Raw genomic sequence first — 12,859 nt, 5'->3', positions numbered from 1 at the left:
ATCATTAGTTACATACCAAATGAATGAATTATTTTTACTATTTCTCAATAAAATTTAGAGGAATACTGGATTTAATTTTAACATTATTATTAAAATAACTCCACGGCAAGATCTTTCTTTATGTTAGGGACAAAGTTTATTTTATATCTTATCTTAAAGTTTATTTATTTATTTTGAGAGAGAGAATGCAAGCAGGGGAAGGACAGAGAGGGGTGGGGGGGAATCCCAAGCAGGCTCCACACCACCACTGTGTGAGCCTATCGCGGGGCCTGAACTCACAAACTGTGAGATCACGATCTGAGCCGAGACCAAGAATTGGGACTCTTAAGCAACTGAGCCACCCAGATGCCCCAGGGACAAATTATTTTCAAGTAAGTTTCTATAACAATTTGACTTCTCCAAAAGGTCCAATTAAAAAAAAAAAAAAAAATCAAAATAAAATAAAAAGTGAAATATGCCATTATAATTGAAAAAATTATAACTGAAGGAATAATCATATGATTATAAATGAAAGAATCATAATACTCCATTCACAACTGTTTTTGTGATCAACTTAAAAAAATCAGTTGTAAACAGTATAAATACCTCATCAGAATGGGAAACAGATCTGCTCGGTGGGCTGTTTTCACTACTGCATCATCTTCAGAAATGCTAAAATGCACTATCTCTTCCTTAAAGCTTCGGTCTTCAAGCAATCTTTGTAAGTTTTCCCTTTAAACATAGAATACAGCACAAATCATCATTTAATAATCAATGGTACCTTTAAAAAAATGCAATATAGTACAGTAATCCAAAAAACTGACACAGGTATTAAGAATACCCATATTGTGGTTGATATCCATAAAGGAAAATTTTCACAAAATGACAGGCTTTCAAATTTTAAAAGGTAAAAGTGACTATAAGGAAGTAACAGTCAATAACTCAGCTGTTTAAAAGAGATTCATACAAAAGCTTTCCTTAGTTCTTACAGAGAGGATCATTATGATTCCCTGCGTAATCACCAAGATTTTGGCGTTACTGAAGCAACATGATATAACCTTCTCAAACACATATCAATTAATATTCTCTTTCCTACCTTATTACTGATGAAGAATCACTCTTAACACACAAATATACTTTCAGTTTTCATTTGTTACTTGAAAATAGCATTATGATTATGGTAGAAAAGAGGGAAATTTCCTAGGCCTTCAGAAAATTATTTTAGAAAGGCTCTCAGGTAGAAAGATAAAAATCAGCCAAAGAAACAGCATTTCTTTAGCTTCAAGTAACTTACCTGTAAGGGAGGATATGTGGATGCTTATATGTCATTATACAATCCAGGGTTATTTTCTGCACCATTTGATCCTGATGTAGCAACAGCTAAGAATGATATTTTATAGAATAAATTAATGAAGCCACATATACCATGGGAAGTTATATGTGAGTTATGGGAAGAATGAAGATAAATTCTGCTCAAATCATATAAGTCCCCCGTTAAGAAACATCCAAATGAAAAAAAGGAAATTTTGTTTCCCCTTATGGCCTAGAATGACAACCAATGCTTACTCAGCTTCTGGCATTAAATTTCGTCTACAATCTTTTCTGTAACTGAAGATCATATATTGTGACTGCAACAGATTCTTATTCCAACTATCAGCTTTCACTCAATCTAACAGATCCTGAAATTCCAGCACTCCGTAAGACCAATTTATGTAAAAGGAAAAGTAGCTAGCTTCTTTTGGCACAAACCCATTGTTAATACAGCTGATCAATGTTACCCAAGATGTCTTTAATACCAACAAAATCAGTACTGTCTAAAGCTGTTTCTCAAGATACGGAAAATAATTCTTAACTTTTAAAACATTGTACTGGAAAGGTAGACATAGGCCCTATTTATTAACAATTATTAAAAACCTAAAAGTTATTCTGATAAAGTAAATGACAAGAGAAAATTTCACAAAGAATTATAGTGGCAAGAATTTATTTTACTTACCTGAAGATACAGGTCATATAATTTGGATTCTAGATATAAGGCTCGTGGATTTGAAAACTTTGAGAAAACTTGCAAATGAGCAATTAACTGCCTAAAAACACAAAAAACAAAAACCACAGGCAACACAGAATTAAAGAACAGAGATTTTCTTAAGATGATAGTGCCCACCAATTTTAGTCTCTCTGACAACTATGCCAAACACCTTGACTATGGTTTCACTGTTAACTCACAAACAAGTTTTAATTATTTGCATTTAGGAAATTATTCTACAGAAATTCTCAATCTCACGCAGGCCTTCCTTTGAAATCTAGGCTCTCCCCCAGAAAATCATTCAGGATGTGCTTCGAATGGTTTAAATTAACCAAACATGGGAAGTAATCAAACAGCAATACATTGCAAAGTTGAACACAGGTAATTTCTGAAATGATTCCTTGTCTAGTTTCGATGCAGTAGACAAGAAGGTGGTGAAATATAATCTTCCTCACTTTCATATAACATGAACACTGATGTCAGGAAACAGAGGTCCATGTTTGGGTAACCATGACTCTTGGTTACCAAGAAGGAGTAAGAAAGAACAATATTCTGTGGTCAAAAGTTAAATATGGATATGGGACGACTGCCTCCAAGCCACTTAGATCATCCACTACATCCAACAAAAGAGGCTGAGAAGAGAGCTCAGTGACTCGCTCAACTTCCTAATCCATAGGCTTCATGAGGCTTTAAAAAATTTTTTTTTCTTAATGTTTGTTTGAGAGAGAGACAGAGACAGAGCACGAGAGCAGGAGGGGCAGAGACAGAGAGGGAGACACAGAATCTGAAGCAGGCTCCAGGCTCTGAGCTGTCAGCACAGAGACCGACATGGGGCTCCAACTTGGGAACAGTGAGATCATGACCTGAGTCGAAGTTGGACACTCAACCGACTGACCCACCCAGGTGCCCCAAAGAGGCTTTACAATAGTACTTGGAAAACAAACTGTTTTCTGTGTATAATTTATAAGCTGTATAGGGCTTAAAAAAAAAAAAAAACCTGAATGAACAAACGTTACGATTTGAAGAGGTTTTATCTGCCTATTTCAAGACTAAAAGCAGGGAGAAGTGAGAGAGATAGAAACCATGCTGCACAGGTGATGCTGACTTTGGGGAAAGCAACTTAATGTTTCAGAGTCTCAGTTTCCTCATCCAGGCAAAGACACCACCTCCTGGATTTCCTGCAAGGATTGAACCAAACTTGTGGGGACTCTGCTCCTAAGAGTTTAGTAAACAGTGCTCCTCCTCTGCTCCCGGGCAAAAGAATGCAAAACTGTAAAAGTCCTACGGGACTCTATTAACAGAGAAAGTAATCTTGAAGTTAGGACCTCTTTACATATTATGGAGAAATGGGGATAAGGGTAGCACTCGTGCTTACATTTAGCTTTCATACCTGTGATGGTTAGTCTTATGTGTCCACCTGTCTAAATTACAGCAGTCAGTTATGTAATGAAATGCTAATCTAGGTATTGCAAGTATTTTGTAGATGTTGACAAAATCGGTTGGCTTTAAATAAAGGAGACTACCCTCAATAATGTGGATCAGACTCATTCAATGAGGCCTTAAGAGCAAAAACAGGTATTTCTCAGAGAAGGAATTCTGCCATAAAATTGTGACATAGAAATCCCAGTCTATGAATTTTGTGCTCAAGACTACAGCACCAAATCTTGCCTAAGTTTCTAGCTTGCCATCTTGCCCTACAAATTCTGGACCTGCTGGCTCCCATAATCACATGAGCCAATTCGTTAAAATAAATCTTTACACACACACACACACACACACACACACACACACACACACACCTTCATTCTGTTGGTCTGCTTCTCTAGAGAAGTCTGATACAATGTCCATATATACTTATCACTGAGCCCTTACTTACACTTTTACAAATAAACTTTAAAAATTTTTTTTTTTCAACGTTTATTTATTTTTGGGACAGAGAGAGACAGAGCATGAACGGGGGAGGGGCAAAGAGAGAGGGAGACACAGAATCGGAAGCAGGCTCCAGGCTCTGGGCCATCATCAGCCCAGAGCCCGACGCGGGGCTCGAACTCACGGACCGCGAGATCGTGACCTGGCTGAAGTCGGACGCTTAACCGACGGCGCCACCCAGGCGCCCCTACAAATAAACTTTTAAAATTTTCTTTGAAAATATCTATTCCTTCCCCCCAACATGTATTATTTTTTTATGCTCCATGTGGCCTTAAAGAGCCAAAGAAAACAGGAACCAATTTGTATGTTCTCAATAAATACTTGCTAGCAAGGACCATGTTCCATGAAGGATTACAAACTCAGGACTATGAATTTATTGAGATGACACAGGAATGTGAGTACCAATTTACTCAAATTTTCTTTTCCTTTTTTTTTTTTTTTTAAGTTGGCTCCACACCCAGCATGGAGCCCAGTGAGGGGCTTGAACTCACAACACTGACATCAAGACTTGAACTGAAATCAAGAGTCAGATGCTTAACTGACCTAACCACCCAGGCGTCCCTCCTCACATTTTAACTGGTGTATGTTAGCAATCTTCTAAGTTTGGCTACAGGGGGCAGAAAAATTAAGACGTGACCCTTATCCTTAAAAGACATTCTGATTTATATGGCAGATCTATAAAAAATTCATTAATATCCAAGGCAAGGAGAAGCACCATGATAGAGGCATGAAATGGCTGTTCTGAGTCTGAAGCTGAGTTAAGAGAACTTTCAGTTTAAAAGACAGGACAAGCTTCCGTAAAGAAGTAGCACAGAACAGTTTCTGGAAGCATGAGTAGAGTTTCAGTTGGCAGGTGTGAGGCAAGGGCACAGCAGAAAGAGGGGAGGGTACAGCAAAGGTCCAGAAGTAAGAAAGAAAGAGGTATGACTGGATAAGTAGCTTATTCATTTATTCAACAAAGAAATACGAGGACTAATCTTTTGCTAGCTGTGTGCTGAGGATACGAAGAAGAAAACAGCAATCTTGGTCTTGGAGAAAGTAGTAGGGAACAGAACGCTCAGAGTTATGAGAAGGTAGAAACAAAAGGAACTAGTTTCAGGAAGCATGGCCACACTCTTTCTTGCCCCTATGCTTTATACACTATCTCATTCATTCATTTTGAGAGAGAGAGAGAGAGAGAGAGAGAGAACACAGGGGAGGAGGGGCAAAAAGAGAGAGGGGGAGGGGGGAGAGAGGGAGGGAGGAAGAGAGAGGGAAAGAGAGAGAGAGAGAGAGAGAGAGAGAGAGAGAGAGAGAATCCTAAGCAGGCTCTGCGCTGTCAGCAAAGAGCCAGATGCAGGGCCCGAACTCACCAACTCAGGTGAGATCATGATGTGAGTCGAAATCAAGAGTCAGACACTTAACTGACTGAGCCACCCAGGCGTTCTCACATTATTTCCATTAGCTGCCAAGTCCTTCCCTGCCCTGCTGCCCAGCAGGCTTTCTTTCATCTTTCAGCTTCAGTGGGGTCCTCTCCTTTGTAACAATCTTCTCTTTGTGATAGAATTAAGTCATTTTTCACTATGATCCTAGAACTCAGTTTTTGTCGTTGTTGTTTTTGGATTTGTCCTGCCCTAAAACTCCTTTAAAAATACTTCTATAAAAAAATTTGACCAGGCATTAGACTGTGCTTCCTGTGTAGCTTTGAAGCCCAACACTTAACAAAATGCACTCAGAACAGCTGCTGAATGAACCAACAAAAGGCTCGTGGGAAGACTGAACAAATAGGCAGATCAGTTTGAGATTTATAAAGTGCTAAAATAACACGGTAGCACCAATACACTGGATCCTTGCAGCCTCAATGCAGACAGTCTTCAAGGAAGCTGCAGTAACTTCTGAAAGCCTGATCACTTCTACTTTTTCTGAGGTTTCTTAACAATTTACGTAAGTGAACACCCCAGATGACAGGAAAGAGAATGTAATGGGGGCAAGGGGTAGGGACAAGTCAAAAGGCAAAAGCGCTGACAGATTTATAAGAGATGTTCCATTACGTGTTCCCCTAGCACACAAAATAACACCCTGGTGCCATGAGAGTGAAGGGCAAAGATCAAAGAGCATTCAACCACTCGAGGACCAATGCTCTTGTCGATAAAAAGCACTTATGATTAGATGACCCCCAAAATCCCGACAACTCAAGTCAGGGGCAAAATAAGTAATAATAAGCAACCAAAAAACTCAGAAAACTGGCAGGTTTCTTTGGGCTGCAAAAGAAAATCGCAAGGCGATGCAGCACTTCTCTGAGTAATTATCTGAGTGGTTCATCTTGTCCAAGGCTATGTCACACTTAGGCCATCAGAGGTCTCTTCCCGTTTCTCCCAGAACCCTGGATCTGTGATCTTCCAGCAATGTTGAACTTACTTTGCTGCAGCTCTTCTGGTCTTTTTCTTCTGTGAGGGCTCACCCATGGGCACCGCTTCTTCCTCCAGCTCTTCGTCATCTCCAGCATCGGGTTCCTCTTCAGTCTCCCCTGCGGCCACCCCTTTCCCTTTCCTGCGCAGATCCTGGGTGGGAGCAACCTGCAGGTCTGCTGGGTAATACTCATTTCTACAGTAGAAAGAGATGAAGCAGAGTTGTCCTAATTCTGTTTGTGACAGATGGATGTACGTCCACGGTTCAGAGTCACACAATGAAGAGTCACCAGGGGCACCTTAGCCAAACCTCCTCACATTATTCTTTCTTATTCAGCCCCTCTTAAGTACCTGGTTTGGCAAACCTACCATTAATTGCAGTTACACTTTTAAAATCCCACTGTTACACTGTTAAAAACATTTGAAAAATCTCTTTTGGCCTGAGCTAAAATCAGTCTCTCTTCTCTGTCTCTGGAACCGTAACTGGGGGAGGTGGGTATAGGGGTGGATTTTATTAAATAAGGAAAGCAGAGCACTAAGACCATGCCAGTCACTTTCACCCAGACCCACTGTACTTTGCCAATGTCCTTTTGCAAATATAGTGCCACAGCAAAATTCAGTCCTCTGGACGTGGTCTGGTAAGACCGGTGGACTGTCAACTCCATTGCTTTCAGGGGCAGACACAGCATGACACAGACTCAAACTGAATGTCCAGGTAATGAAAATCACAAAGTATTTGTGTTTTGCCTCTTTAAACTAAGCTTATCCAATTCCTATTCACGTTTGTTTTTATTAGATTCCATCCCTTTAATTTTGGTCTGATATTTGAAGTAACTAATATTATCTTGAAGGCTGCCACAGAGTGCATTGCTTTTGAGTCATTTTAATTCCATCATCCAACAACTTGTTCATTTGTGGTCTGTTTTGTGCATGGACGGCACTGGGCTACAGACACAAGGAAATCGATCAGACAGGCTTTAAAGTCTGCACTCAAAAATACACTGATAAAATAACATGTTTGAGGGTAGCACCCTCCCAGCACACCTGGAAGACACTCCAGGTCAACACACGTTAAACTCCAGGTGAATACACGAAACTAGCACTGGAGAGCTGGGACACTTTACTATAGTCAACTCTGTATTTTCAGCCAGCAGGATCTAGCACTTGATACCTACCAGGCAGACGAATAAATAAAATGAACAAGGTTGCTGTGTCGGTTACAAACCATACCATCATCTACTGAACAGCACCCCCACTATAATCCCAACACTCAGTTAACCATATAGAACATAAATTTTAAACTATATCTCCATGCACAGCATGTTCCCTAGTGTTTGTTAAGTAAGATAATTCACACGGAGCACTCACAAGAGTGCTTCTAGCACACAGCAGGGACTCTTTAGATGTCACCTGTTATCAAGGTATCGTCATTGTTAGTCACTCCTGCCTCTGGTTTGGTTCTTCTCAAAGAATGTTTGTTTACAAGGGATTCACAAATTAGTTCTAACACTGAATTGTTGGAAACATATTTAGAAATGTAAATTTCTAGTAAAAAAATAAAATAAAAAGCCCATAATATATTTCAAAGTCAAAATGAAAGGTGACATTTGCATTTTCCATTAGTTTGGATCATCTATAAAAGTATTTGCCACAGGTAATCATTGCCAACTAATGTTAAATATTTTTTAAATTGTATATCTTTTAAAAAAATATTGTGTATCTATAGTCTCTAAGTCTTAAACTCAGAAATGACATCTTGTTACAGGCTCCTCTCTCCATCCCCAGGAATCTATTAGTAATCCCTTTCTTTCTTTAGGGAAAAATTTAGAAAATTAACAGAGCAGGAAATTTATTTCCTGTTAACACCATTAGTACTTGCTTCCATATGTATAGCTCTTTGTAGCGCACAAAACAACTGATAAACATTATTTTATATGATCTTCAAAACAAGGCAGGAAGCTAAATATCGTTTTCATGCTATAAATAAATTGAAACCTGAAGAATTAGGTAAAAAAATCATTACTCTTCCACCATGGAACCTACTGACCTGCCTGAATCTTTGTTTGTAACCTTTGCCAGAATGAATTATTCATATAAACTTTTCTACTTATGCACTGGATCCTATCTTAACTATTCAAAGACATGACTCCAGCAATTTTATTCCCTCTCTTACATTACAAATTTTCCCTCCTTTCTGGATCATTCACAACACCAGCATTACACAGAGGTGCGCTGCTTAAATCTTAAACAGCAACCTACTAACAGCAGCTCTCTCCACTCCCACATCACCCTCCACCTGTCTGCCTCTTTTTTTACAAGAACTATCCACACTTGCTGTTTTCATTTTTAGTTCTGTTTCCTTTTAAGCTCATTTTAATCAGGCTTTCATCCCTACCAGGTTAACCAAAACAACTCTTGTTAAGATGCCTTCTAAAGCCAGTGATCAATTCTTATGCTTTATCTGACTGACATCTCAGATATGCATGATCCAACTAATTACTCCCTCTTCAAAATGCTTTCTTCACGTGCCACCTGGGATGCTACATGGTCTTGGTTCTTCTCTCACTCTTTCTGGCTTCCTTTGCTGGCTCCTTATCTCCCAACTTCTAAATCTCAGCTATCAGTCCTTGGAAGTCTTCTCTCTCTACATTTACACCTTAGGTGTAGCTTCATTCCTGGTCTCACGATTTAAAAATCATGTGTATACTGATGATTCTCAATTTATAATCTTTAGGCCAAACCTTTCCCTCCAACTTTAAACTTCAAATTCAACTGCCTATTCAACATCCCTACTTAGATGGCTATTCAGTATCCCAAACATAACACCTAGAAAAATGAACTCCTGATCCCCCCCACAAATCTGCAAACCTGTGCTTTCCTCCCAATCTCAGTAAATGGTGACTCTCTCCTTCCAGTCGCTCAGCTCAAAACCTTAGAGACATCCCCAATTCCTCCCCTTTCACCTTCCTGTACCAACATTCCCCCTTTTCCCCCAAACACCTACACATCTGATCTGTTGGCTGACCAAATTGCACAGGCTGTTCTAAGTGTAATCCCCCCCAAATATATTTTACTGACGTGAAATCTTTCCAAGAATATGCAGAATTCAACCACCCCTCATCAGCTGTACTACTACAACCTTGGTCAAGTCACCCACGTTTCTTGCCGGACTTTATAATCTCTGAAGCTGGTCTATCTGCTCTGACCAACCCACAGTCTATTCTTGACATGACAGCTAGAAAAATCCTTAAGAAATCTTAGGTCATGTCACCTCTGTTTAAACCTTCTGATGTCTTTCCATTTCACTAACAGAAAAAAAACAAGTCCTTTACCATCACTTGAAGGCCCTACACAATTTGGTCTCCTGTTAAGTTTTTGGCCTAATCTTTAACTATTTTCTCCCAGGGTCACTGCTATAGCCACTCAGACTTTCTTGCTGTTCTTTGAACAAGCCAAGCATGATGTGGTTTGTAGCCTGCTTAAGTTACACATATGACACTTTCCCACATAATGAAATACTACTATAAAACATACTCTTCGTTGATGATTAGTTCTGTTCTGTACATCACATCCCGTATCTTTAGAGTTTTAAAGTCATCCAACTATCTACTCAAAACAAAACAATGCTCCAGAAAGTTGTTATTCTGTAGTAACATACAAAGTACATTCCCCCTCAGCATCCTAGGAAACATAAGCAGACTGACAACACAGTGGCTGGGGCTGGGTTTCTGGAAAACATGTTAAAGCCCCAAGAAAGGCAATGAAACAACAAGGCAAAAAATAACAAGGCCTTTGTATGCTAATCTAATTCAACAAGCCTTTCTTATTTTGTAACCTGCAATTAAAAAAACATTTTTTTTAATGTTTATTTATTTTTGAGACAGAGAGAGACAGAGCATGAACAGGGGAGGGGCACAGAGAGAGGGAGACACAGAATCCAAAGCAGGCTCCGGGCTCCAAGCTGTCAGCACAGAGCCGGATGCGGGGCTCGAACTCACGGACTGTGAAACCATGACCTGAGCTGAAGTTGGATGTTTAACCGACTGAGCCACCCAGGCGCCCCTGTAACCCGGAATTTTTATTTTTATATTTTTTAATTTAAAATAAAAAAAAATTTTAATGTTTATTTTTGAGAGAGAGCGAGAGAGACAGACAGAGAGAGAGGGAGACACAGAATCCAAAGCAGGCTCCAGGCTCTGAGCTATCAGCCCAGAGCCTAATGTGGGGCTCAAACCCATGAACCATGAGATCGTGACCTGAGCCGAAGTCAGACACTTAACCAACTGAGCCACCTAGTTGCCCCTATAATTTTTTTTTAACTTGGAATTTTTATTAACACCATTTGTGGCATGGTTACATTTTAACTGGTGTCAAATTAAGTGGCAAAAAAAAAACTAGCTATTATCTGAGAGAGCCAGTGCTTTACAGATGAGCCAATGGTTTGAAAATGTGATGGACATACTAAAAAAACAGCCTACTTGGGAGTTTAAGACTTCACATCTTCTCCTCCTCATACTCTACCAGGGACATATTCCTGGAAAGGAATACTTACTGGATAAATCTCAGGAAAAGTGGGGAAAGCTCCCTGGACCGTGGCTCTACCCTCTCTGGGAATTTTGCCAGAGCTCGCCAGAGCAAAAATCGGAAGTTGGTGTGGTCCAGTCTTTCCTGACAGTCAGTTTTTGATGTTAACTGCTCATGATAAAGAGCTCCAACATCTCCTTCCGGAGGCTGCTCCCAACTTTCATCTCCAATGGACTTCTCATCTCTTACATCATTTTGCAGCTCTTTCTCTGCAAGAAAAAAAGTCATTGGAACCACTAGAGAAATGTTAACATTTGTCCTCTGGGTCTCCTCATGTGAGGGTGTTTCTAGCTCTAGTAATATGAGGAAACAATAAAATATATCAAAAGGTTATCAGGATAGTACATTACTCATTTCTGTTTCCCGATTTCATGCACAATTAAGCAGTAAAAAAATAAATAGTTAAACCACCTTTTTTTCCCCCAGCCTCCCTTTCACTTCCCCTTACATACCAGCATGTACAGCTGCTTTTTCTAGATGTTCATAGTAGACTTTCCAAAATTGCTTATTGTCCATTTCATGTGCATGAGAACTAAGAGAAAAGATCACAAATACGTGGTATAATCCTTTTTAAAAGATCTCTCATAGGAAAAAAAAAGTGAAAGGATATAATTACAATTTAATTAGGTTATCCTTGAATATAGGGCTTCAATAACTTTTGTACTTTTTTACATTTTTTCAAAATGCCTGCACTGAGCAGGAATTTTTATTAATTTCAGTGTAGTTGAAACACAATATTATATTAGTTTCAGGTGTATAACTTAGTGATTTGACAAGTTTATACATTATGCTGTGCTCACAAGTGTAGCTACCATCTGCCCCATTACATCGCTGTTATAATACCATGGACCATATTCCTTTTATTCCCATAACTTACTGATTCCATAACTGGAAACCTGTATCTCTCACTCTCCTTCACCCATGCTGCCCATACCCCCCACCCACTCCCCTCTGGCAGCCATCAGGTTTTTTTGTTTTCTTTTTTTTCCCTTGCCATCAGGGTTTTCTTTGTACTTACAGGTCTGATTCTGCTTTTTGTTTATTTATTCATTTTTTTTTAAAGATTCCACTTATAAGTAGAATCATATATTTGTCTTTCTCAGTCTGACTTATTTCACTTAGCGTAATATCCTCTAGGTCCACCCATGTTATTTCAAATGGCACAATCTCATCCTTTTTTATGGCTGTGTAATATTCCATTGTGTACATATACCACATTTTCCTTACCCACTCATCTACTGATGGACACTTAGGTTGCCTCCATATCTTGGCTCTTGTAAATAACACTGCAGTGAACATCTATATTTTTGAATTAATGTTTTTGTTTTCTTTGGTAAATACCTAGTAGTGCAATTATATTTTTTTTAATGTTTATTTATTTATTTTGAAAGAGAGAAAGGGAGAGGCAGAGAGAGAGGGAGAGAGAATCCCAAGCAGGCTCCATGTTGTTAATGCAAAGCCCAACATGAGGCTCAATCTCACAAACTGTGAGATCATGACCTGAGCTGAAATCAAGAGTCGGACATTTGGGGCACCTGGATAGCTTAGTTGGTTAAGCAGGCAACTTCAGCTCAGGTCATGATCTCACAGTTCATGAGTTCAAGCCCTGTGTTGGGTTCTGTGCTGACAGCTCAGAGCCTGGAGCCTGCTTTGGATTCTGTGTCTCCCTCTCTCTGTCCCTCTCCTGCTCCCACTCTGTCTCTCTCTCTCTCTCTCAAAAATAAATAAACAAACAAAAAAAATGAGTTGGACACTGACTGAGCCCCCCCAGGTGCTCCCAGTAGCGGAATTACTGAATCACATGGTATTTCTATTTTTAATTTTTTGAGGAGGAATTATTTTTATAGTTATAAAGTACTAAAGGATATTTTTTAAAACCTAAATAGATCCCTCTAAGAAGGTTTTTTTTGTTTGTTTTTTTTGTTTTTTTTTGTTTAAGTATATTTACTTTGAGAGA

At 39.2% G+C, this 12,859-nt stretch overlaps 1 protein-coding gene across 2 annotated transcripts in view; it reads right to left on the bottom strand.

Annotated features, from left to right (window-relative positions):
* The window catches only part of UTP20 (UTP20 small subunit processome component), a 109,842-nt gene that overhangs the window by 59,798 nt on the left and 37,185 nt on the right, over positions 1–12,859 (bottom strand). For both annotated transcript variants that reach the window (XM_030323493.2, XM_030323492.2), the window contains exons 20-25: positions 11,355–11,434; positions 10,871–11,111; positions 6,329–6,514; positions 1,973–2,063; positions 1,274–1,359; positions 586–711 (exon numbers count right to left, since the gene is read on the bottom strand). In XM_030323493.2, the coding sequence (XP_030179353.1) occupies positions 586–711; positions 1,274–1,359; positions 1,973–2,063; positions 6,329–6,514; positions 10,871–11,111; positions 11,355–11,434 (810 nt within the window). The remainder of the gene's footprint in view (positions 1–585; positions 712–1,273; positions 1,360–1,972; positions 2,064–6,328; positions 6,515–10,870; positions 11,112–11,354; positions 11,435–12,859) is intronic.

Source organism: Lynx canadensis, chromosome B4 (genome assembly GCF_007474595.2).
Source record: "Lynx canadensis isolate LIC74 chromosome B4, mLynCan4.pri.v2, whole genome shotgun sequence".
In the NCBI taxonomy this organism is placed as follows: domain Eukaryota; kingdom Metazoa; phylum Chordata; class Mammalia; order Carnivora; family Felidae; genus Lynx; species Lynx canadensis.
Note: the sequence above shows the minus strand (reverse complement) of the source record. Positions and strands in the feature narration are given on the sequence as shown.